The 25,997-nt window shown below is 40.8% G+C and overlaps 1 protein-coding gene across 3 annotated transcripts in view; it reads left to right on the top strand.

The window, feature by feature from the left end:
* LOC144510730 (triple functional domain protein) overlaps positions 1-25,997 on the top strand; it is a 589,246-nt gene that overhangs the window by 288,384 nt on the left and 274,865 nt on the right. For all 3 annotated transcript variants that reach the window (XM_078240506.1, XM_078240513.1, XM_078240521.1), the window contains 4 exons: positions 5,603-5,725; positions 17,684-17,875; positions 19,412-19,581; positions 25,181-25,355. In XM_078240506.1, coding sequence (XP_078096632.1) covers positions 5,603-5,725; positions 17,684-17,875; positions 19,412-19,581; positions 25,181-25,355 — 660 coding nt within the window. The remainder of the gene's footprint in view (positions 1-5,602; positions 5,726-17,683; positions 17,876-19,411; positions 19,582-25,180; positions 25,356-25,997) is intronic.

Consider the following 25,997-nt stretch of genomic DNA (forward strand, 5'->3'; position numbering starts at 1 on the left):
TCCGATCAGGCACTTTACAACCTTTCTGACTGATCATTGAGTTCAACAACTTCAGAGCACAAACTCTCCTCCACCTTAACCCCATTTCCATTTATTTTATTTCATTTTGTTTCTTCTCATTTATCCATTTTTAAAATCACGTTTCTTCTCACTTCCATTTTTCCACTTCTCCATTCCCGCTCCCCTCCCTACGTTCCCCCCCTCCCCTCCTTCCGTTTCTCCCCCCCTCCCCCCTCACTTTTCAGGGCAACTGCCAAAATCCTCAAGCAGTCCCTTAACTATCTGTATCTGTTCTGCCATTCACATTCTGATCACTTAATGGACACTTTTAGCACCTTTCTCAGCCTTCTTCATTCTCACTTACATTCCCTTTGTCCAATTGCAACACCCGCCCCCCCCAACCTTAACCCCTCCCCCAGATAAATCTCAACTGATTTTCTTTGCTGACGATTTCTCTGACGAAGTGTCATCCAGACTCGAAACGTTGGCTATATTCTCTCTCCACCGATGCTGTCAGACCTGCTGAGATTTTCTAACATTTTCTGTTTTTTGTTTCAGATTGCAGCATCTGCAGTATTTTGCTTTTAGCGTTGAAATTCTTTCCTGCTTCGGTTGTTCTATTTTTAGATCTTGTATAGTTTCCTTTTTAAAACAGATATGTTCCCTCAGGAGTTAGCTTAAATCTGGGGCATAGACTGCACCATCCAAAACTTTTGTAATAGGTTATTGAATGAAAGAAAATCAGTTGCATCAATGCATACACATATCAGCAAGTTTGCAGGTCGTAAGAACTGGGTTGCAAGGGAGAATTTTGCATTGGCTTTTACTGTAAGGAATAATAAAACTAAAAATTTCTAGCCAAAAATATGATGGATTCTCCTGTTGCTTTGATGGATGTGTGTTCAGCAAGGAGATCAGTTGTTCACTGTCTAGATAGGTGTTTTTTCATATGTGATGTTAAACCAATTCTTATTTTTGTAACTCCGATAGGAAATATTACAAATGAAGTCACTGTGGGAGGGGTGGGTGAAAGCACAGGTTTTGCATCATGCTCACTTGAGTAAGAAAGCGTTGATCAAAACAAGGTGAAGTACGCTGAGATTCTTTATGTCCTGGGCCGTTTTGGTTACTGTGAAGGACTGTTAGAAACTCACTCCTCTAAGGCAGAACAGTCAGGAAAAGATGCGTCATCTGGAATATCTCAATGGCTGTTGCAGCAGACAAAGACTGCAGCAGAACACAACCTCTAATTGTCTTGGTTTCCTTGCCATTGGATTAAAGTTTCATTCCGTCAAGACACATGTGGAAGCTGATGTGCAATGGTTTCCCCATGCTAAAAATGTTTCACACAGCCATCCTGCTTTATCGGCCATCTTAAGACTCATGGAAGACAGCCATCCTCACCAGCAATGGATAGCCAATAATTTGCCCTTCAGAGACCTGACTGTTCTCCTGAAATTTTGAGGTTGCTTGATGCCACAGACTTCTCGATTAAGATCTGATCAGGATTGTTCTTTCCCTTGTGATAGAGACCTATCACAGGCTCTTTGTATGTGCAACTGAAACTGCTGCACTTCCAGTTGGCGGCAGAAGGTGCAGTGGAATAAATAATTGACTTCAGGACAGAAAACAGTGAGTTATGGTAACTAGTTGTTTTTATTTTTCAGTGTGCAAGATTGCAAATGTTTACTTTCTCCCTAACCAATACCCAATGTGCCAGACGTTTCTCTGTATTCTGTTGGAAACTCAGTAATGATTAAGGCATTACCAGTTAAGTGCCCCATTTGAAAGGGACACTTTTACACTTATGTACTAAAGCAAACTTTAAAAGTAGACTTATCAAATTAAATAACATTTCCGGAGGAGATGATGCATGCACATACCACCCTCGACTGGATCTGCTCATGGCTACCCTGACCTGGACCAACATGGAGCTCCTCTAATCTGCCTGTTCCCCTCCACCAGGTGGTCAAGGATCCGAACTGTCGGGCTGAAGTGTAGCAAATGGTGGTTCTACAGATGGAGGATTCTGTCCCCCAAGACTTAGGGATGGGACTACAGTTTAAAAAAAAATGGATATAAATGACTTGGATATTGGAATGCAAAGTAAAATTTCAAAATTTACTCATGATCCCAAATTTGGGGCAGACAGTGAGGAACATAACCAATAAATTCCAGAAAAGAATCCAACTAGCTCCCCTTGACATTCAGTGGCAATGCCATCGCTGAAGCCCCCACTGTGGACGTACTGCGGGTTGCCATTCACCGAAACTGAACTGAACTGGCCATATAAATACTGTGGATATAAGAGCAGGTCAGGGATTAGGACTTCTGCACGAGTAACTCACCTCCCGATTCCCAAAGCTTTTTCACAAGGCACAGGTCAGGATGGAATGATGGGATACACTCCACCTGCTTGGATGAATGCAGCAACTCTCGAGAAGCTCGATACAATCCAGGACAAAGCAGCCCGTTTGTTTGGCACCCCACCTACTTGGATGAGTGCAGCTCCAACAATACTCGAGAAGCTCAATACAACCCGGGACAAAGCAGCCCGTTTGATTGACACCCCACCTGCCACCTTCAGCATTCACTCCCTCTATCACCAATGCACAGTGGCAGCAGCGTGTACAATCTACAAAATGCAAAACAGCAATTTACCAAGGCTCCTTCATCAGCACCTTCCAAACTCATGACCTCTACTACCTGGAAGGACAAGGGCAGCAGACACATGGAACACCACAGCCTGCAAGTTCCCCTCCAAGCCACACAGCATTCTGACTTGAAGCAATAAGTTCCTTCACTGTCACTGTGTCAAAATTCTGGAACTCCCTTCCTAACAGCACTATAGATGTGCTTACACCACATGCACTGCAGTGCTTTAAGAAGGTGACTCACCACTACCTGGTTAGGGATGAGTAATCAATATTGGCCTAGCCAATGCCACCCATATCTCATGAATGAATAAAAAAAGGATTGACTAATAGAATGCATAGACAAGTGGCACATGGATTTTAATACAGAGAAGTGTGTGGCAGTGCATTTTAGTTGAAGGGATAGGGAGAAGCAATATATAAATGGCATTGTTTTAAATAAATTAAGGTAAGATTCATATACAGTAGTTAGCAAAACCTATGGGATCTTGGACTTTGTAAATAGAAGTCTTGTATAAAAATGCAGAAAGTTTTGCTGAACCTGTATAATGGCCACTATTAAGAATATTGCATCCAGTTCTGATCACACTTTCGGAAGGATGTGAGATTCCGTGAAAGGGTGCAGAGGAAATTTACCAGAATGGTTCCAGGGTTGAGGGATTGTAATTACAAACTTAGGTTGGAGAACTGGGATTGTTCTCCTTGGAGCCAATGAGATTGAGGCAAGATTTGCTAGAGGTAGATAAGATTATAAAGTCTAGATGAGGTAGACAAATAAAAGCTATTCCCATTGGATGATGATGCATGAATTAGGTGATACAAGTTTTGGGCTAAAGGTGCAGCAGGGACATGAGCCTGAACTTTTCTGGAAACACTGAGTGGTAGTGATCTAGAATTTGCTGCCCACAATGGTGGTGGAAATGGAGATGATAAATGATTTCAAAAGAAAATTGGATGGGCACTTGAGGGAAATAAATTTGCTGGGATACGGGGATAGAGCAAGTGAATGGAAATGATTGGAATACTCTACAGGGAGCTATCATGGAGCAAATGGCCCTGTTCTGTGCTGTTACAATCGAGAGCATGGTGGAAATATAGATGACAAACAGAACTAGAGCTGTTATGCAGCCTTGTTTGGTGCCATTGATGACGGGAAAGGCATTTGATAGGGCAATGTTCTGCATCAGATTGGCTATCACACCATCATGAAATGAGTGGATAACCCTGATCATCTTTTCAAGGAAATTATATTTGTGCAGCACCTTTCACAGTCCTTTATGGTTTACTGTGTTGAACGCCTTGGTCAGGTCAAGGAACTTCATGTAGCATTCCTTATTTTGTTTTTTGGACTTCTTTTGGATTTGGCGTGCTGAAAAGATCTCCTAAAATCAATGACATTCCATCTTAAGTAGTCAAGTACAGAAGAACTCAAATGGTTAGGAAACTCGGTCTCTTCTGCTTAATCTAGAGTTACAGTATAGTGTGCCAAAATTACAAGGATGCTTCCATAACTCAGCTGCACAAACAGACGGGAAGCTAGTCCACCTGTGACAATCATCCTGGTATTTTACTTATCTCCACTGCAGGAAAAATTCTTCCCAGTTATTCTCAACAGGATTGTCATTCATCTTACAAATTCAGTATATCCAGAATCTCAGTGTTAGATAAGGAATAATTTTGTGATTGTTAGTCAGGGAAGGAGCATTCATAATCATCAGGAAGCTATTAATAAACACAACCTGAAGACTCTCCATGAAGGTCTCCAATCTGTCTTAGATTGACTTGCAGTGTGTATTTGCTTGATCTGATCTGGCTTTGCTGGTGATTTTTTTGTCAGATATGGAAGGTCTGAGAGTATTATGTACATGATCTAGTAACTTGGCTCTATCCTGGTCATTCTAGTTGAACCAACCTTGGTGCTTCTGCTTCATTAATCAAGGACATACCATGCTGTGAGTGACATCCCTTAATTACTTTCAAGAAGCTTCCATGTTTTTGATCCAGTTCCTGTCTCAGGGCTATTTCTTTTAGAATAGTCGCATCAAGCTTCCTTTGTGGTTTGACTGTGACATAGCACTTTAGTTCTTTATTTTCAAGAACATGATGAATCTGACGTACCAATGGTCTGACCAGCATTCAGCAAATATATCATCTGTAATACCCCAAATTAAAGAGAGAGTATGTTTGGGAGTTTTTTCTATGTTGAACTATATGGGTGGAATTTAATCCAGTCTGTGGGAGCCACCTGGAGGTGGGAGTAGGTGGTGTGTGGAATTGGAAGGGAAGGTATGGATTGCCTGTCCTCTTCCCAACACTGTATAGTTAAGTCAGAGATGGGGAAGGTCGAGGTCATCTTTCCCACCTGGAGACTAAGTGAGGCTTGCAGATAGGCAATTAAGGGCCACTTTCTGTCATTACTAGTGGGGGAGGCAACCTTCCTCCGTGTGGAGAGACAGCCCAGTAAAAGCAAGGAGCCTCCCTGCAGGCTCCAGGGGTGGGTTTGGTGGTGGGTGGAGGGGCTCCGGGGGATGTTGCTCATGGCTTTCCAGCTCAATGTCGAGACCACCACTCTCAGCATTAAGTTCAGTCCAATGAGTCCTATACTATCATTGTTGTCATTGTTTTGGTCTCTTCATTACAGCAGCCTTCGAGCATGTCAACTTTGGTTGATGTATATAAAAAGAGATTGATCTGATTAAGAATGTTCTTTTTCTTAGTTGATCATTGCATTTATTACAAAAACTGAGAATTTATTAATCTTCACCAGAATTCACTTTATGTTTCTCTCTCCACAGATGTTGTCAGGCCTGCTTATCTTTTCCAGCATTTCTTGTTTTTATTTCAAAGTTCCTGCATCCGCAGTATTTTGCTTTCATTTTATGATCATTGCTTTGGTCAAAACATCTGATAGTGTGTTCCTAATCCAGTGCTTTCATTACATTTTGCAGGTATTGGACTGGATTGAAAATCACGGAGAGGCTTTTCTCAGCAAACACACTGGAGTTGGGAAGTCGCTTCACAGGGCCAGGGCTTTACAGAAACGGCATGAGGATTTTGAAGAAGTTGCACAGGTGAGGATACACAAAGCCTATAATAAATATCCTTACACATGCAGGTTTGGAGGGTGAAGAGCTAAGTGTTTGAATTTTTCAAAGAGATGCACAAGGTTGTTGGTGATTGCATTGCCAGCTGAATTCAGCAATGAATGCTGGATATGCAGAGGAGCTCAATTATATCTGAAAACAAATATGTTTTATCCCGAGATGCTATTAGAACAACTGTAGGAGGCTTTGTGGTGCAGTGATAACGTGCCTAATACTGGATCAGAAGTCCCGAGTGGACTTGTTAGCCAGAGAAAGGTGTAATCATAGTGATCACATCGGGCTGATAATCAGCTTTGGAAATCTTTCCACCGCATCCCCCACTATTCCCCAAAGGGTAAAAAAGTGTGCCTGTGAAGATGCACTAAAAAATTTGAATGGGTTTATGTTATAGAATTATGTTTTTATTTCATGTTTTCAGCACTCTTCTTTCTCTGACTCAAATTCTACTATATTCCTACCTTCGCCCTCCATGCATAACTCTAATTTCTACCAAATTCCTGAGACTACTGAATATCTGAGGGAAACTGGTATCATAGAATCATAGAAACCCTACAGTGCAGAAAGAGGCCATTTGGCCCATCGAGTCTGCACCGACCACAATCCCATCCAGGCCCTACCCCCATATCCCTACATATTTTACCCACTAATCCCTCTAACCTACGCATCTCAGGACTCTAAGGGGCAATTTAGCATGGCCAATCAACCTAACCCGCACATCTTTGGACTGTGGGAGGAAACTGGAGCACCCGGAGGAAACCCACGCAGACACGAGGAGAATGTGCAAACTCCACACAGACAGTGACCCAAGCCGGGAATCGAACCCAGGTCCCTGGAGCTGTGAAGCAGCAGTGCTAACCACTGTGCTACCGTGCCGCCCATAAATGCTGGTTTTATTTTGCACATTTTTTAAGATTAGTTAAGTTTACTACTAAGTGTTTTGAGAGCCCTGTGTTTAATTTGTATATTCTTTTTTAACTTTAGCTCAGCTGTTTATACTTCCTTTGCTCCATATTTTATTTTTATTGAATTTACTAGCAGTTGCACAGAAACAAGAAACGGTCTTACTACTAAATTTTAGTGATTTTTGCAGAGCTGATGCAAGTGTTCCTATTTCTGCTTCACTGATAAAGTTACCTCCAATTCCCTGTTTCTAATATTTTGGTAATGTTTGTGCAAATTTAGAGAAGAAGGGATAAATCAATATAATCTTGAAGAAGCAAATTTTTCATAACATGTACATCACTATTCTCCTCAATGAAAAACACGGGGGGGGAGATTCTCCTAAAAGTGCTAAATTGGCGAGAAAACTGGTGTAAAAATCACAACTGTTTTTTCAGCTCAACTTCAGACCCAAATCTCCCACGCTTTGTGCCCTGCAGAGGTCACAATCGTCAATCTCATTAAAAGTTCGGCGGCCAGAGCGGGGGCTATTCACGCCAGAGTCTGACAGTTCTGGAACTCTGCGCATGCCCAGTGACCCCGACCTGTCAGATTGCAGTTTGCTGGACAGCCCGGAACCTTCACATTGCTGCCCCTCCCCCTGTCCCAGAGTTCTCCGATCTCCAGCCCCACCTCCCCCCCCCCCACCCCTCCCTCCACAGCAGTAGTGATCTATTCCCCCCCCCCCCCCATATGTAACAATAAGTAGTTGCACTGTATCCTCCATACTCTTGAAGAAATAATTGCTTTAAAATGTACTCGTTTGTCCCAAGCCAGCATTTTCACTTTCCTCCATATTATTTAGCTGGCTGACATCATTATAGAGTGGATTGCATCCATCATTCCCTATTACTTTATGGTCAGAAACATTGTGATTCAAAATGCTGGTTCTTATGGGGAATATTTTTTAAATTGAAATAAAATATAAAGGAACTTCTCGAGAGAATCATGATCAGAGAATAATGTCAACAAGTCGCTTACACAATGCCATAACCAGCATGTACAAAGCCAACTTAGAACACTTAAAATACTTTGAGAAGCTTAACTCTCTCTCAAAAAATAATGGCAAATATTGTCTTTCCGAGTTCAGTTCTCACAGTCATATTCCAACAACAACTTTATATTTTCACCGTAGCTTTGTTTTCTGACCTGGTCCAAGCTTTGGAGCTGTATGAAGACTAATCTGCCTTCCCTCTGTTAGACTTCTTTGGAATTTTCCCATTGCTTTTTTCTGTCATATATCTCCAAATATTCTTGTTTCTCTCCCATTCCCTTCTGGGCATTATTTTCCCCTCTAATTCTATTTCTCCCTTCTGTTGAAGCTGGAATTCATTAAGGTACATTTTATACTTAATTGGTAGCAAAACAATTTTGCTGTCAACAATACTAATTTAGGTATATTTTCAAATCGTGCATTCTTTTTACACAGAAACAATTTATCATCCATACAAAAGGGTGTAGTTAAGTCACTATTTACATGTTCTGAACTGCTGGAAAGTTTGAAATACTGGGAATACATTTTAACTGCAAGCCAGTGTAGGCGTGTGAACTCAGAGGTAATTGGTGATTTTGTGCAGGTTAGGATATGGGAAGCTGATTTTGGATCAGCTGAAGTTTGTGGAGAATGGAGGAAGGAGGCTGGCAATGAAAGCATTGGCAAAATGGATAAAAGCCAATTACTGCAGATGCTGGAATCTGAAACAAAAGCAAAAAATGCTGGAAAATCTCATCAGGTCTGACAGCATCTGTGAAAGGAGAATAGAGCTAATGTTTCAAGTCTGGATGACCCTGGATGATCCAGACTCAAAATGTTAAGCTGCATTCTCTCTCCACTGATTGGCAAAACGGCGTCTGTAGATGAAAAATGCAAGGGTAAAGTTTTCGGCTTTGGATGTGCTGTTGCCGGGCAGAGATGGGCGACTTGTGAACTGCATTATTACATACCCCAGTAGGACAAGTAGAGACTGATATATCAATGGACAAGGAAGTAAATGCTTAGCATTGTGAGGAAGATTTGGGATACAGCAGAATGTACAAAGGCAAGCCTCTGCACAGCTCTATTTGATTTGATTTGTTATTGGAACACAGTGAAAAGTATTGTTTCTTGCATGCTATACAGACAAATATAGGGGAGAAGGAAAGGAGAGAGTGCAGAATATAATGCTACAACTAGGGTGTAGAGAAAGATCAGCTTAATATATGGTAGGTCCATTCAAAAGTCTCATGGCAACAGGGAAGAAGCTGTTCTTGAGTTGGTTGATTTGTGATCTCAGACTTTTGTCTCTTTTTCCCGACAGAAAAAAGTGTAAGAGAATATGTCCGGGGTGCGTGGGGTCCTTCATTATGCTGGCTGCTTTGCCAAGGCAGCTGGAGAGTAGACATGGTCAATGGATGGGAGGTTGGTTTGTGTGATGGACTGGGCTACGTTCACAACCCTTTGTAGTTTCTCACGGTCTTGGTCAGAGCAGGAGCCCTACCAAGCTGTGATACATCTGGAAAGGATGCTTTCTATGGTGCATTTGTTAAAATTGGCGAGAGTCATAGTGGACGTGCCAAATTTACAAGGCCTCCTGAGAAAGTAGAGGCATTGGTGGGCTTTCTTAACTATAGCATCAGTGTGGAGGGATCAGGACAGGTTGGTGGTGATCTATGCTTGAGTTATAAGATAGTTGCTTTTACTTTGCAAACACAACATGGTACTAAGCTAACTTGGTTAAACATACATATAGCATGTTTTTAAAAAAAGTCACCAGTTGCCACTAGATTCGAGGCGAGGCTGCTACCATTGAGCAAGGTTGATAAAAATCAACCTACAGCTGTCGCAGTTTTACAGTGCTCATTTTGAAACTTTGTTTATTCTGTGTCATTTCACTGCTCATAAAGTTATTGGTTTGTGATAATTTTGTTTCCTTTAAACAAAAGTTAAACTCAACAGGAAGTTACAAGTTGTAAGCTTTATTAAAAGGCTGCTTCAAAAAAATACCCATCTTGCACACTACAGAGAACACCTAAAAGTACATCTAAGGCACAGAAGCAAATTGTTTCCATCACAGAAATCAATTCAAGTTGTATGTTTTTGAAGAAACGTTTTTGTTTGTAAATTACTATTCTTATTTCTACTCCTGTGGGAGTTCACATTTTGTGTGGATTTTCTGCCCTGAAGAAAATACTACTTTGAAGCATAATAATTTATAGATGGAATTTCCCCCCTCCTCTTCCACACCCTAACCCCTCCTGCAGAAACTCTTCCATTGTTTTCTCTCTGATATACAAATGTTGACCTCCCAAATAACACTCCGATCCAGGCTGCTTATGAAAAGATGAGTCTGTCATAGATTCGTAGAAACCCTACAGTGCAGAAAGAGGCCACTGGGCCCATCGAGTCTGCACCGACCACAATCCCACCCAGGCCCTACCCCCATATCCCTACATATTTACCCATTAATCCCTCTAAGCTAAGCATCTCAGGACACTAAGGGGCAGTTTTTTAGCATGGCCAGTCAACTTAACCTGCTCATCTTTGGACTGTGGGAGGAAACCGGAGCACCCGGAGGAAACCCACGCAGACACGAGGAGAATGTGCAAACTCCACACAATGACCCAAGCCGGGAATCGAACCCAGGTCCCTGGAGCTGTGAAGCAGCAGTGCTAACCACTGTGCTACCGTGCTGCCCTGTCGAGCATTTCAGTAAGAATTTAAAGTAATGTAGGATTTTGACAATTCTACTTATTTTTAGGGTTAGTTGTTGATCTGTAACACATTTGGACTTTATTCTTTAACCACATTATAAATTAGAGTTCAGTTTGAGTTTGTATTAGTGAGATAATGGCAGTTGGGAAACAACTTTTAATTGTTTTACAACTTAAGTTGCCTCATAGTTGTATTCAGCAGCTTTGTATGAAAACATGGTTAAAAGTAGTTTGTTCTTCGAATGATACCTTATGTTTAAACAAACCATGCATTGCTTTAATTGACCTATATCAGAAGGAAACTTTTATTTTCTGGTGTTATGATTGGAAGTGTTTTTAACATTTGTTAATGGTTTTAATATTTGTGGGAATGGGTTAAATATCTTGGCAAGAGAATGTAACTTTGTGACTATATTTAGAGGAAATGTATTATTATTTGTATGCAGTGGAATGCAAGTCTCTACGGCTAAGTTAAAGAGGTGGGATGGCACAAGATGACTTTCACCCTATAGCCAATGGAGAAGGATAAAAATTGGAAAATTTGAGTCTTTGTTGGCACAGTATTACCCTGGCTTCTGGGGATTAATTCTTCTAGACCCAGTTCAACATCATAGAATCATAGAAACCCTACAGTGCAGAAAGAGGCCATCTGGCCCATCGGGTCTGCACCGACCAAAATCCTACCCAGGCCCTACTCCCATATCCCTACATATTTACCCGCTAATCCCTCTAACCTACACATCTCAGGACTCTAAGGGCAATTTTAGCATAGCCAATCAACCTAACATGCACATCTTTGGACTGTGGGAGGAAACCGGAGCACCCGGAGGAAACCCACGCAGACACAAGGAGAATGTGCAAACTCCACACAGACAGTGACCCAAGCCGGGAATCGAACCCCGGTCCCTGGAGCTGTGAAGCAGCAGTGCTAACCACTGTGCTACCGTGCCGCCCTATCACTTAAAAGGCAGAGAAGAGAAAGACATCGACTATGCTGGCAATCCTCAAGAACTCCTAGGAACTTAATGGATGATGGATTTCCATGTTGCTTTTCCTGTTTCGATCCCCTGCCACTCCTTTCCTTACTTCTGCACTTGCTCAAAATCTGTTACATCCCCATTTTCTCCAGTTTTGAAGAAACCGCATCAACCTGAAAAATCATTTCTTTTTTTTCATCCAGGTGTCAGCTGTGGCTTAGTTGACACCATCCTTGCCTCTGGCTTCAAGTCGCACTCCAAGGCTTGAGCACAAAGTCAAGGCTGACACTCCACTACTGAGAAGGTTGCACTGTTGGAAGTGCTGATTTCCAGATGAGATGTTAAACTGAGGATCCATCTGTATGCTCAGGTGGATGTAAAAACACTTCAAGGCACTGCTTCGAAGGAGAGCAGGGGAGTTTTCCCCTGTGTCTTGGCCTTATTTGTTTTTCAATTAACATCACTGGTCACGATCACCTTGATGTTTGTGGAAATTTGCTGAATGCAAATTAGCTGCTGTGTTTCCTGCATGATGTCACTGCAGTACAACAATTAATACACTTCAAAAAGTACTTAATTGGCTGTAAAGCACTTTGAGATGTCCAATGGTCATGAAGAATAAGATATAAATGTAAGTCTCTCACTTTCTCTATTTTCTCTCACCTCCATATCTCTCTCTGTGTCCCACAGTATTTTTCTTTATGTTTAAAGAACTGATTTCAAATAGTCACACTTGCTACTTAAGTAACGACAAAAACCTTCCTTAAAAGTCTTTCTTCCATTTTTGGGAAGATGCCTTGTTACTACAGCACCACCTGGTGACAGATGACCCCAGGTGATTGAATTAAAAATCTAATTAACTGAAGATTTTTTTCAGTAACCGTTGGTAAAGGCTCTAAAACTACATTTACTAACGATTTCAAATTAAAAAAAACAAAATCGTAGAAACAGAAAAAAATCTACACCAAAACTATGAACCGATATTTTCAGATAAAATTTGTCATTCCAGCATTTTCTGCAGATCTGTCACCAACTAAATTTTATCACACATTCAGTTTGATGACTACATTTTGTCTAAAATATGCAATTTGTTATTGCTACTGCCACATAATATTTGAGTCACTCCATTTAGGGGTGTTTAGTGTTATCGTTATTGATTATTGTTTTTGATCTTGTCTTCACCAACCTTTGTTTTCACAAAGCGGCACAGCCTGAGGACTTGCCAATGCGGTTGCTGAGTACTGACACAGAGAAACTTACTCATTGGACTCTCTTTTACACATTGGTGGTAGCCAACCATGTAGGTTGAAAAGAAAAGCAAATGTTGTCTCTCTTCAACTACACATTAGATGCATCATGTTAATCTGTTGGACACTGGATGAGCTAAAAAATAATTAGAAATGCTGCCTGTACTTAGAGTTAATAAATCAGTAAGACCAGTTGGGATGTATTCAAGGAAGCTGAGGGAAGTAATGGTGGAAAATTGCAGCGATACTGACCATAATCTTCCAATTTTTCTTCGATATGGGGGTGGTGCCAGAGTACTGTAAAACTGCAAATATTACACCACTTGAAAAAATACATTTCATCAAAGATTTTCATCCAGCACTCATCACTTGCAGGGACAATCACCAGAATATCAATGTCAAGGTAAACAATTTTATACTGGATGAGAAGCCAGTGCTGATTGGTTGGCAGATGGACTCTGATTGGTGGAGGTGTTGCCAGGGAGAATACACCAGTTAATGTTCATAGAATCATAGAACCCTACAGTGCAGAAAGAGGCCATTTGGCCCATCGAGTCTGCACCGACCACAATCCCAGGCCCTACCCCCATATCCCTACATATTTTATCCACTAATCCCTCTAACCTACGCATCTCAGGACACTAAAGGGCAATTTTATCATGGCCAATCAACCTAACCCGCACATCTTTGGACTGTGGGAGGAAACCGGAGCACCCGGAGGAAACCCACGCAGACACGAAGAGAATGTGCAAACTCCACACAGACAGTGACCCGAGTTGGGAATCGAACCCAGGTGCCTGGAGCTGTGAATCATAGAATCCTACAGTGCAGAAAGAGGCCATTCGGCCCATCGAGTCTGCACCAACCACAATCCCACCCAGGCCCTATCCCCATATCCCTACATATTTATCCACTAATCCCTCCAACCTATGCATCCCGGGACACTAAGGGGCAATTTAGAATGGCCAATCAACCTAGCCTGCACATCTTTGGACTGTGGGAAGAAACCGGAGGAAACCCACGCAGACACAGGGAGAATGTGCAAACTCCACACAGACAGTGACCCGAGCCGGGATTTGAACCCAGGTCCCTGGAGCTGTGAAGCAGCAGTGCTAACCACTGTGCTACTGTGCCACCCTCTTAATATTAACGACTTAATGTTGACTGACATTTGGTTGGCAAGCAGTGTTTAAAATTTTAAACCAGGCAATTTGACTCTGATTGATCAAGGCATTGGCCTGAGGAATCAAACAGTGAATGGCTCTCTCTTGATATGCTTAGCTGAAACAGCAAAATGTGCGTGCATGTTCTTTGTGTCCGCAAAGAACAGCGGGCTGTGTTTAATATTTGTAGTCTCCAGTATACTCAAATGCGCTACACTGTGAATCCGACTGACAAACTTAAATTAGTTGTCAGCATAATTTTTAGCACACTGAGAATGACTTAGCAGGTGCTGTCCATTTGTAGAATCACATCAAATATTGAACATTATGTTTTGACTTTCACAAGCATGGGCTAGTTGGGTACCATCTGTACTTTGCCCATTGTGAATAGTGGAAGAGACATGCTGTTTGATACGATCTCCACTCTTTGGGACGTATGGCCAACATACCTAGCATCTCACTGGCACTGAAATTCATATACCACATTACTCGTTTGTGTGATAGGCAGAATGTATTTTTGGCTTGACAGCAGCATCATGTAAGTGGCGAAAGCCACTTGTGTTGCTGACATAGTAGCAGCATGATGCAGCTAGCCTCACCGGTTGCTCAAATTTTTGAGATACCTTATCTCTCCAGGGTAATTTGAGGTTAGCTGGGCACTTTTCGGGACTGAAGATAGAGGCCTTAGGCCTGTTCATGGGTTTTCACGATATACAGCGCAAAATTAGTCCACTTGGCCACTTGTCAGAGTACAATCTCTTATATGGCCAACCAGCCTCTTGTACAGTATAAAGATGTTGTTTCCCCTGACTGGTGTTCTTGCTACTGTTTCAATGAGCGCAAGATGAAAGACATAAACAAACTGTCTTTTTTCAGTAATACTCAATTTCTGTACAACTGAATGATTAAATATTACACCCTTGTACAATAAAAGGTTGTGGGATAAACGCAGCAACCACGCCAGTAAATTTAATCTCCATGTTGAGAAAGATTTTAGTAGTGATTGTCCAGGACACAATTAACAGCCACTTAGGTTGAGGTTAATAAAGGAAAGCCAACATAGACTTTTTAATGACAAATTTTGTTTAGCTAATTTGACTAGATTTTTATATAATGGATTGGTAAGTGTAAAGCTAGGAAATTATGGATCTGGAATGCACTGTCTGAGAGTCTGATGGAGGCAGTTTCAATCATGACTTTCAAAAGGGAATTGCAGAAGTTCCTGAAGGAAGAAAATTTGCAAGCTACAGAAAGAACGGGGGAGTGGGGCAAGCTGAGTTACTCTTGTAAAGAGCTGGCATGGACATGATGGACTGAAGAGCATTTTCTGTACTGTAAGCATATAATGACTATAGATGGAGCTTTTGCCTTACTACACTCATCATATCTGCCAACTCGAGTACAAGATCATTTTATACCTATTCTGTTTCCTATCTCCTAACCAATTCTTTATCCAAGCCTCAAAATCCAAATGCTTTTGTCAACAGTCCCTTTTGTAGAATCTTGCATATATGCTATATAAACATGTACAGGCAGTTCTTTGTCTACCATGTTTGCTATTGCTTCAAAAAGTTCAAACTGACTTTGTTAGTTATGATTTGTCTTTTACAAATCCATTCTGGTTCTCCCTCAATCAGCTCATATTTAGTTTTGGCTATTCTGTTAACACTTGCTAAATTTCCAAACTCTTTTAAGTTTTCCCAGCTTAGCATGAATCGGCCGTCTAAATACACAAACTTAAGCAAGGTTTTATTTTAAAAATACTGTACAATTTTGAGGGAGTGACTCAAATAGAGGAATTTTAAAAATTGATCTTGGGATGGACTTGTAGATCATTTATAGTATTTCCTTGTTTTGGCTGAGGAGTTAATAGTTCAGATTGTTTTATAATTGAATGACTTGGTGGACTGTTAGAGCTGTCTTTTGTTAGCCAAATGCACAATATGAGACTGGTTTTACATGTGGGCCAAGCTAGGTAGGGATTTTTGCAAATCTTCTCAGAAGGGAAAGACAATAATAGGCAATCAGATGAAGTTGTGCAGAAATTCATTGTTTCATTTTTTTTGCCACCCTACAGTTAGCACACATTATCAGATTTGTTAAACTCTCTTTAAGAACTTGTAATATTGTAATTTAAACTTTAAACTTCTGAATTGCTAGTCCAAGCTGTCCACCACACAGTTAACACTTAAGGTGTAGGTTGAAAATGGTTTCATCATTATTTAAAGACAACAAATATCTGGCTGTACACTGAAAATCCTATGGATGTAATACCAGTACAAAGGTTGGTGTAGATTTTCACTGCCATATATCTCTAATGACAAATGTTTTACATTTCCTGGCTAGAAGAATTGAATAATGGTACGTTATGTGGGATTCATTAGATATTCACAACTGGCTTATTTGTTTACAATAGTGAACACAATATATAAAACATTGTTGGTGGGTTTAGTAGTACACTGGAGCCCTGATCCAGACCTCAAGAAACCATGTTGCAATGGGGCCCTGAAGTGTTTGGTGGAAAACAAATCTGGCTGGGTACAAAAGATACAAGTATATTCATATTGTTATTTCCCAGATCATCAGCATTTCCTCCCAGGCTGGGAAGATGCGTATGCATTGGCTCAATCATAGTTGTGCCTTTTGTTGGTGCTAAGCATTCAGACTTATACACATGTACACAATCCAGCAGGAGTTAATGGATAGGTTTGCCTCTTTTCTAACAGGGGAGCTGAGATCAACTGAAATGCCTTTATTGCTGCCTCAGCAGAGCTCAGTTACTGAGCTGGAAGCTTTCATTGCCAAGCATTGTTTAATATCACAATGGCCAAGTGTTATTTAAAATAAAATTTCAGAGTCCAGAGTTCCACACCAGGAAAACGGGTCGCAGTGCAGAATTAATGTTAAAAGGCTTTGTCATTAACTTTAAAAAAGAAACAAATGTGTTTCCAAATCTTTATGGATCCCTGTATATTTTCTAAATCTAAAGAATGTATATGCTGTTCCTTCCCTGTGTCATGCTCAGTGAAGGTATATTCTATTTGTAACTTCAAACATGGACTGTTTTCCAGTTAACATTTCTGGAATTTAAATGGACTGTACTTAGAAAGGACCCAAGGTGGCTGCTGAGAGGTCAGGTGATCTTTGTTCAAGAGACTATCTCAAGCTTCTGGAAAGTTCTAAATAAATCACCCTGGGTGTGTGGCCACCTCCTGGATTTGACATGTCCAGACAGCACCTTTCTGTGGAATTCATACCTACGCATTGTTTGAAGCTTACTTCAAACATGGAATCAATGGACTCCTAGATGCTATCTGTCCAAGTCTGCAATTTAACAAAAGACTCCTCATCAGAACTTTTGGTGTGAAATGTTAACTTTGTTTCTCTGCACAGATGCTGCCTGACCTGCTGAGTATTTCCAGCATTTTCAATTTTTATTTCGGGCTTCCAACTGCTGCAGTATTTTGCCCTTGTGTAAACTAATTGAAGGTGTGTTTTACTCGTGTATTTGCTCTTTCTTCCTTCATGTTTCTAAGCCTAGTTTTCATACACTTCATTCCTTTTGTGGCTTAATTTAAATTAGCTCATTATGTAAGGAATTATGCAAATTCCACCTTGTCATTCTGTAGAGCACAAGTATTTTGTAACATTCAGTCCAGAATTAAACTGAGATGAAAACTTCCAGTATTAATGTGAAAATGGAGATCTTTTAGCAAAAACTGTCCAAATTTCTTTGTGTATTCTCCAAGCTTCTATGCAAGTTGCTAATTGAACATCAAAAGTTAACGTTTTGAATGAAAAAAACCTGCTCCAATTGAGAGTTAGCAACATTTTGTATAATTGATGTTGCATTGCAGAGTTCAATTGAATGGATACCAGGAAATATAGAAACATTATTTTCTTCTTTAGAATACATACACTAATGCAGATAAACTCCTGGAAGCAGCAGAGCAATTGGCTCAGACTGGGGAGTGTGACCCTGAAGAGATTTACCAGGCAGCCCATCAACTGGAAGATCGGATTCAGGACTTTGTCAGAAGAGTGGAACAGCGGAAGATTCTATTGGATATGTCAGTCTCTTTTCATACCCATGTCAAAGAGGTGAGACAACATTTCATTTTCCCTTAAGTATATCTGTTTAATGTATTGAAAGTCACTGGGCTGCACGGTGGCACAGTGGTTAGCACTGCTGCCTCACAGTGCCAGGGACCTGGGTTTGATTCCCGGCTTGGGCACTGTCTGTGGAGTTTGCATAATCTCCCCATGTCTGCGTGGGTTTCCTCTGGGTGCTCTGGTTTCCTCCCACAGTCCAAAGATGTGCAGGTTAGGTGAATTGGCCATGCTAAATTGCCCCTTAGTGTCAGGGGATTAGCTAGGCCAAATGCTGGGGTTATGGGGGTAGGGCCTGGTTGGGATTGTGGCCGGTGCAGAGTTGATGGGCTGAATAACCAGCTTCTGCACTGTATGATTCTATGAAGTCCCATTTCTGCGCAAAAGTCCTGTCAAAATTTTCCATTAGAAATTTATGTGACCATGTTTGTAATGGAAATTGGAAACATATCCTGCGGATATGAATGGTGACACTGTTTGACTGCTGTTGTTAGTGGTCAAGGAACTGCATCCAGACTGCTGACTAAAACCTTCAGCAATATTTTGTAGGTTTTGTTGAGGAATATAAGTCTCCACAATGAGGAGCTGGTGGGACCAGAGGTTTTTGTGGATTAGCCTTGATTGTTACTAACAAGGTAAGGAAATTCCTGGACGAATGTTTGTCTCTATCATGTTGGAAGCGTTAAAGTTATTTGGGGAGCTGTTACAGTAGAATTTGGCTGGACAAGGGCAGCAGATACAATGGACCGCCACAGCACCATCCTGACTTAGAAACACATCGCTGTTCCTTCACAGTTACTGGGTCAAAATCCTGAAACTTCTTCCCTCAAAGCACTGTAGGTATACTGGCACCACATGGACTGTAGGGGTCCAAAAAGGCAGCTGCTCACCACCACCTCAAGAGAAATGAGCTTGAATGAGTAAAATAAAAGAAGCCTTTTTCCAAAATCACACATGGTGTGACTTTTGACCATCGGCTAGCAGGAAATTAAGAGTGTATTGAAGAAACACCCTTCTCCTCCTATCATGGACTTTGTATGTTGCATTGCAGTTCACCAGGAACTTGGCAGGATAGGAGATTTGAGCGTGGATTATACCATTCCATAATGCCTTTCTTCCTGTGACATTTTTTTCAAAGCTTCTCCCTTGGTTCTCCATGCAATCTCAATAATTTAACCATGACCATGAGCTTTGAACCTCATAACGTGATAATATTGATTAAATAGGAGCAGCAATTTTATTCTAGGTGCTGTAAAATGTCCATTAGTAGATCATTTTGCAATACATTTTAAGTAGGAAGGTATTGCTCATTGTATTTGGCTGATAGAAAAGCAGAAAATATAAGAGCATAGGCTTGTTCTTTCAGAAAACTGGTGACTGGTCTCTGGTCCACATGAAGAAAATCCTAATCCTATGTGGTAGGAACTCAGTTCAACTGGAGCTTTACAGAGATGTGTGCTGCAGAATATTTTCCTCCTCAAATTTGTCCTCAATCACTTTATTAATGTTTTGTCTGCTGTTTTGCAGCTCTGGACATGGCTGGAGGATTTACAGAAGGAACTCCTGGACGATGTGTATGCTGAATCAGTGGAGGCAGTGCAGGATTTGATCAAACGCTTTGGGCAGCAGCAGCAGACAACCCTGCAAGTGACAGTGAATGTCATCAAAGAAGGGGAGGATCTAATCCAACAATTGAGGTTGGCAATCAGATTTTTACCAATTTTAGGTTCGTCGGTGTTTCATTTGGTTTGAACTCCCAGAACCTGATGCCAATTTGCATGGCTAAATTCCCTCCTCTTGTCTTGGTGGCAGATTGTAGATGGGCGAAAAACTGGTGTACATTTCTGTCACTGGGATAGTGAGGCTGTTATAGCAGTGTAAACCTGAGGGTTTGATTCAAAGGACGCAATCTCCTAAAATTGTTGTTAAGTGAGCAACAGTAAAAACATAGCTTATTGCAGAAGTTAAGGTTTTGAGACTGAACTGCAGCAAGGGAGTGAGAAATTTGGTTCAAAATGCTATCTTCTTTCTTTAGGATGCAATTAAAAACAAATCCCACCACATCAGCTGAGGAAACTTTAATTCAATTATTAAATCTGGAATAAAATGCTGGTCTTAGTAATGATGATCATGAAACTGCTGGATTGTAATAAAAATATATCTGGTTCACCAATATTCTTCAGGGAAAGAAATCTGCCATCCTTCCCCAGTTTGATTTAGATATGATTCCACATCCACAGCAATGTAGTTGACCCTTAACTTTCCTCTGAAATGGCCAGGCAAGCCACTCAGCTATATCAAACCACTGCAGACAAGTTGAATAAGAATAAAACTGCATGGAATTCCCAACATTGATCTCAGCTCTGGAAACAATAAAAATGCACATTGCCTCGTCAAACCTGCACAGTCATTCGCTCTTACATCTAGGGTCTTGTATGAAAATTGGGAGAGCAACCCAGATGAGTCAAGCAAACGCCTTAAATAGTCATGCTTACCAAATCATACCTTGCATTCAATGTACCAGACTCCTCCATCATCCACTCAGCACTTCTGGATGATGCTGATTCCAAATACTTCAATCGTGTCTTTTGTGCTGATGTGCTGGACACTGCCATTTTTGAGGCTGGGAATGTTCCTTAATGAAATTAATATAGTGAGAGAGGTAGTATTAGAGTCATAGAGGTTTACAGCATGGAAACAGGCCCTTCGATCCAACTTGTCCATGCCGCCCTCTTTTTTAAAACCACTAAGCTCGTCCCAATTGCCCATGTTTTGCCCATATCCCTCTGTACCCATCTTACCCATGTAACTGTCTAAATGCTTTTTAAAAGACAAAATTGTACCTGCCTCTACTACTACCTCTGGCAGCTCCAGACACTCTCCACCACCCTCTGTGTGGAAAAAATTGCCCCTTTGGACCCTTTTGTATCTCTCTCCTCTCACCTTAAACCTATGCCCTCTAGTTTCAGAGATCCCTACCTTTGGGAAAGCATGGAGTTCTGCTCACCACACGATAGGAAGTGCGATTGCACTAGAGAGGGCATATAAACATTCACATGGATGCTATTTGGACTAGTAAATTTTAATTGTGTGGAAAGATTGCATTAGCTGGGATTGTTTTCTTTGGAACAGAAGAGGCTGAGAGGTAAAACAGAAAATGCTAGAAAATCTCAGCAGGTCTGACAGCATCTGTGGAGAGAGAATAGAGCCAACGCTTCGAGTCAGGATGACTTAGTCAGGCTGAGAGGTGCCCTATTTGAAATATATAAAATTAAGGGATCTAGAAAAAATTGATGTGAAGGCTCTATTCCCCTTGATTGAGGCAGCCACAACCAGGAGGTGTAGATTTAGAAGAAACTATTGGAGGTTTAGAGGGGAAGGTTTTTCACTTAGGATGGTGGGAATCTGGAACTTACTGTTTGAAAGGGTGGTAGAGGCAAAATAAAACATTAGAGTCAGAGGTTTACAGCACGGAAACAGGCCCTTCGGCCCAACTTGTCTATGCTGTCTTTTTTTTAAAACCCTAAGCTAACCCCAATTGCCCGCATTTGGCCCATATCCCTCTATACCCATTGTACCCATGCAACTATCTAAATGCTTTTTAAAAGATAAAATTGTACCCGCCTCTACTACTACCTCTGGCAGCTTGTTCCAGACACTCACCATCCTCTGTGTGAAAAAATTGCCCCTCTGGACAGTTTTGTATTTCTCCCCTCTCACCTTAAACCTATGCCCTCTAGTTTTAGACTCCCCTACCTTTGGGAAACGATATTGACTATCTACCTTGACTATGCCCCTCATTATTTTATAGACCTCTATAAGGTCACCCCTCAGCCTCCTACGCTCCAGAGGAAAAAGTCCCAGTCTATTCAGCCTCTCCTGATAACTCAAACCATCAAGTCCCGGTAGCATCCTAGTAAATCTTTTCTGCACTCTTTCTAGTTTAATAATATCCTTTCTATAATAGGGTGACCAGAATTGCACACTGTATTCCAAGTGTGGCCTTACCAATGTCTTGTACAACTTCAACAAGACGTCCCAACTCCTGTATTCAATGTTCTGACCGATGAAACCAAGCATGCCGAATGCCTCCTTCACCACTCTGTCCACCTGTGACTCCACTTTCAAGGAGCTATGAACATGTACCCCCAGATCTCTTTGTTCTGTAACTCTCCCCAATGCCCCATTGAAACATATTTGTACATGCACTTGAAGGACCATAAGCTACAATGCAAGAGTAGAGGTATAAAATGGGATTAGGCTGGATTGCACTCATCAGCTATTGAGGAACAGGTGAACAAATTGCCTCTTTTTGTGCTTTAAATTCTTGTGATTCTATGAAATCAGTGTGACAGAATAGTCTCTAGTTCCAACAAGATTCAGGAAGCTCCACATCATCCAGGACAGAACAGCTTGCTTGATTAGTGCCCCATTCAACACCTTAAGACATTTACTTCCCTCCATCAAGGAAACATAGCAAGATCAATGTGTGCCATCTACAAGATGAACTGCAAAAACGTGACAAGGCGGCCTCATCCTGCAATTTCTACCACCTAGAAGAATAAGAATGGATGGAAACACAACCACTTGCAAGTTCCCCTCCAAGCCACGCCAATTTGACGTGGAATCGCAGCTCCTTTACTGTTGCTGGGTCAAAAACCTGATACTCCTTTGTTCAAAGCAATGTGACTGTACCTACACCAGATGGACTGCAGGAACTCAAGAAGGTGGCTCACCTTTTCAGGGGCAATTAGGAATGGACAATAAATGTTGGACTTAACAGTAATACTCACGTCTCAGGTGCAATTTTTAAAAAAATCTGCAATATCTTGTCAAAGTCAGTTGGTCAGGAGTCAGACTTGGAGAGAGAAACTTTATCAACCCAACCTACTTGTACATATTCCAGCAGAATGGCAGAAGCCTTGGAGTAAGTCCCTCTACATGTTCATGCCTCATCTTACCACTAATATTTACTTCCACACACCGCTGTGAGTTTATGCAAGGCAAGGTGCTTGGCATGCAGAGATTAATCAAATGGAGGCTACAAAGAAATAAACTCCAAATATTGGAAACCTGAAATAGAGTGAAAATGCTCAAAATGCCCAGCATTTCCTTCTCTGATTGAACTAATGTGTATTTCCAGCATTTTATTTCCGGCTCCAATTTTAATAAGGAGGGCGGGAATGTATTTCTCTCGGAATAAATAAATCTTAAAGACAGCATCTTTTTTTTTAGTCTAAAATAAATGTAAAAACCTGAAGGAAGTTAAAGCAATGATCAGATTTTGGAAATTTATATTGCTTTTGTGCATTTAGTTGCATTGGTGATCTGAATGCTTTGATTTTAATTCCAGTTTTATAACCACTGTTCCCGCTGATATATGAAAGATACGCTGACAGTAAACTGATGGCAGAGTTAAATGTCACATATTAAAATGTGGAATAAAGTATTGGGATATTGGAACAAATCCAATATTATGTAAAAATTCATAACATTTCATGGGCAGTAGATTTTGTATGCCTCATTAAGAAGATTGCCATCAAGAATTTGTTCCTTTTCATAATGCTAAAATGGAAAGCTTGCTCTCTTTCATATCATGCCTTCTGTGTTCAAGCACAAGAGATTTATTTTACCTCTATAGCATTATTTTACAATGCTGCCCAGGCGTGATCTAAGAAGCATATGATTTTCATTTTTAAAAAGCCATCCATAGAAACATTATTCTTTATGGATTTGGGACTTGTTGAGTTGGTTGTTCTCAACCAGTGAAGTAACAATGCTGGTTAAAAAAAATCCCTGAATTCTATCTAACGAAAATGGGATTTGACTTAAGTCACCTTAAATAGCCCATTGTTCTGAGTGTCTTGCATTCAATGAATTTGGATAGTATCATTGCATTTCTTTACAAGCATGGGCCCAAAAGAACAATATTGTCCCTCATTTTGCACTTCCCCTTGTCCTTGTGCAGCTAATATGGGAAATTAAAAATGGAACACAGGTGCAGTTGAAGGTGCTCTGCTAAGGTTAAGGCTGAGGCACATAAATAGAGCAGAATTTAGAGAATTTGACTCTGTATTTAACTTGCCACACCTGAATGGAAGAAACTAGCTGTTTCAGTTGCAGAGAATAGGATAATACAGTGCAGAAAGAGGCCACTCATCCCATCAAGTCTGCACCAGATTTTTCAAATAACAATGCACTTCATCTTACTCTTTACCCATGTGCCTAAAATATTGTGTGCAGTTTTGGTCTCCTTATCTGAGGAAGGATGTTCTTGCTGTGGAGGGAGTTCAGCAAAGGTTTACCAGACTGATTCCTGGGATTGCGGGATTGCCATATGAGGAAAGATCGAGTCAGTTATGATATTAGCTGGAGTTTAGAATTTTATAGGTTTCATAGAAACCTATAAAATTCTGAGAGAACTAGATAGGGTAGATGCAGGAAGGATGTTCCCGATGACAGGGGAGTCCAGAACAAAGGGTCACAGTTTAATGGTATGGGGTAAACCATTTAGGACTGAGTTAAGGAGAAATGTCTTCACCCAGAGAGTAGTGAGCCTGTTAAAGTTTCTACCACAGAAAGCAGTTGAGGCCAAAACATTGTATGTTTTCAAGAAGGAGTTAGATATAACTCTTGGAGCTAAATGGATCAAAGGATATGGGGGGAGGAAGCAGGTTCGGGTAATTGAGCTGGATGATCAGTCATGGTGATAACGAATGGTGGAGCATCTTTGAAGGGCTGAGTGGTCTACTCCTGTTCCTGTTTTCCATGTAGTTATGATTATAAACCCCTCTATCAAATCTCTTCATAGCCTTTTCTGCTATAAGGAAAACAATCCCAACATCTAGTTCAAACACTGGATAAAAGCAAATTACTGCGGATGCTGGAATCTGAAACCAAAAGAGAAAATGCTGGACAATCTCAGCAGGTCTGGCAGCATTTGTAAGGAGAGAAAAAAGCTGACGTTTCGAGTCCAGATGACCCTTTGTCAAAGATCCAATGGAGATGAAAGCAACATTAGTGAGGGCTGCTAGTGGCCTGCAATTGTCTTTGCTCACTCACATTGTCCTCTCCTTTCAGCATTTTTCTTTATAAAATACAGTATGTTACTCATTTGAAATATGTTTATATCTTATTGATAGGGTAATGGGATACTAAATGGAAAAGTCAACAAGCTAATTGACTTTGAAGTAACAACTTCAAAGGTTTTAAAGAGTTTTGTTTGCAAAATGTATTATGTATTTAGTCATTGTGTTATTGCCGGTTGCAGTTACTTTATTGTCATCTTCTTGTTAGGGATTCTGCCATTTCAAGCAACAAGACTCCACACAACAGCTCCATTAATCATATAGAGAGTGTTCTTCAGCAGCTGGATGAAGCCCAGGCACAGATGGAAGATCTTTTTCAGGAGCGCAAGATCAAACTAGATCTCTTCCTTCAGCTCCGAGTATTTGAACGGGATGCAATAGATGTAGGTGTCACATGGAGAAAAATATAGGTTTTCTTAAACATCTGATTTAACTTATTGATCTCTGAGTCCTTGGAGTAATTATTTCCATGCTATCACCTATTTGGTTTTCTTCTTTCCTTTTTCAATAGAAAGGTATATTCAATTTACTCTGCTGTACATGCCATCTCCTAAACTACAAGGCAGATACAGGCCCTGATGCACCCATGCTCTTCTTGCATTTTAGCACAGCACTGGCACGTAGCACCATTGTTGCTATTTATTGCACCAATTACATAAAATTCTCTCAGCTCTCTTTAAATGATTTAGCGATCAAAAGTTCAACAGGATTGCAGTCACATTTACCAGTACCTCAAGTTGCCTTATTTTGAGTCAATCTTTTGCAAACTGGCTGATCCTAAATATTTACAAAGAAACATGCCTAGAAAATAGAAGCAGGAGTAGACCTTTTGGTCCTTTGAATCTGTTCCATCATTCATTATGATCATGGCTGATCATCAAATTCAATACCCTAATCCTGCCTCTCTCCATCCATACTTCGTGATCCCTATAGCCCCAACAGCTATGTCTAATTCCTTTTTGAAATCACACAATGTTTTGGCCTCAACTACTTTGAGGTAATGAATTCCACAGATTCACCACTCT

The sequence above is a fragment of the Mustelus asterias genome, chromosome 2 (assembly GCF_964213995.1).
Source record: "Mustelus asterias chromosome 2, sMusAst1.hap1.1, whole genome shotgun sequence".
In the NCBI taxonomy this organism is placed as follows: Eukaryota; Metazoa; Chordata; class Chondrichthyes; order Carcharhiniformes; family Triakidae; genus Mustelus; species Mustelus asterias.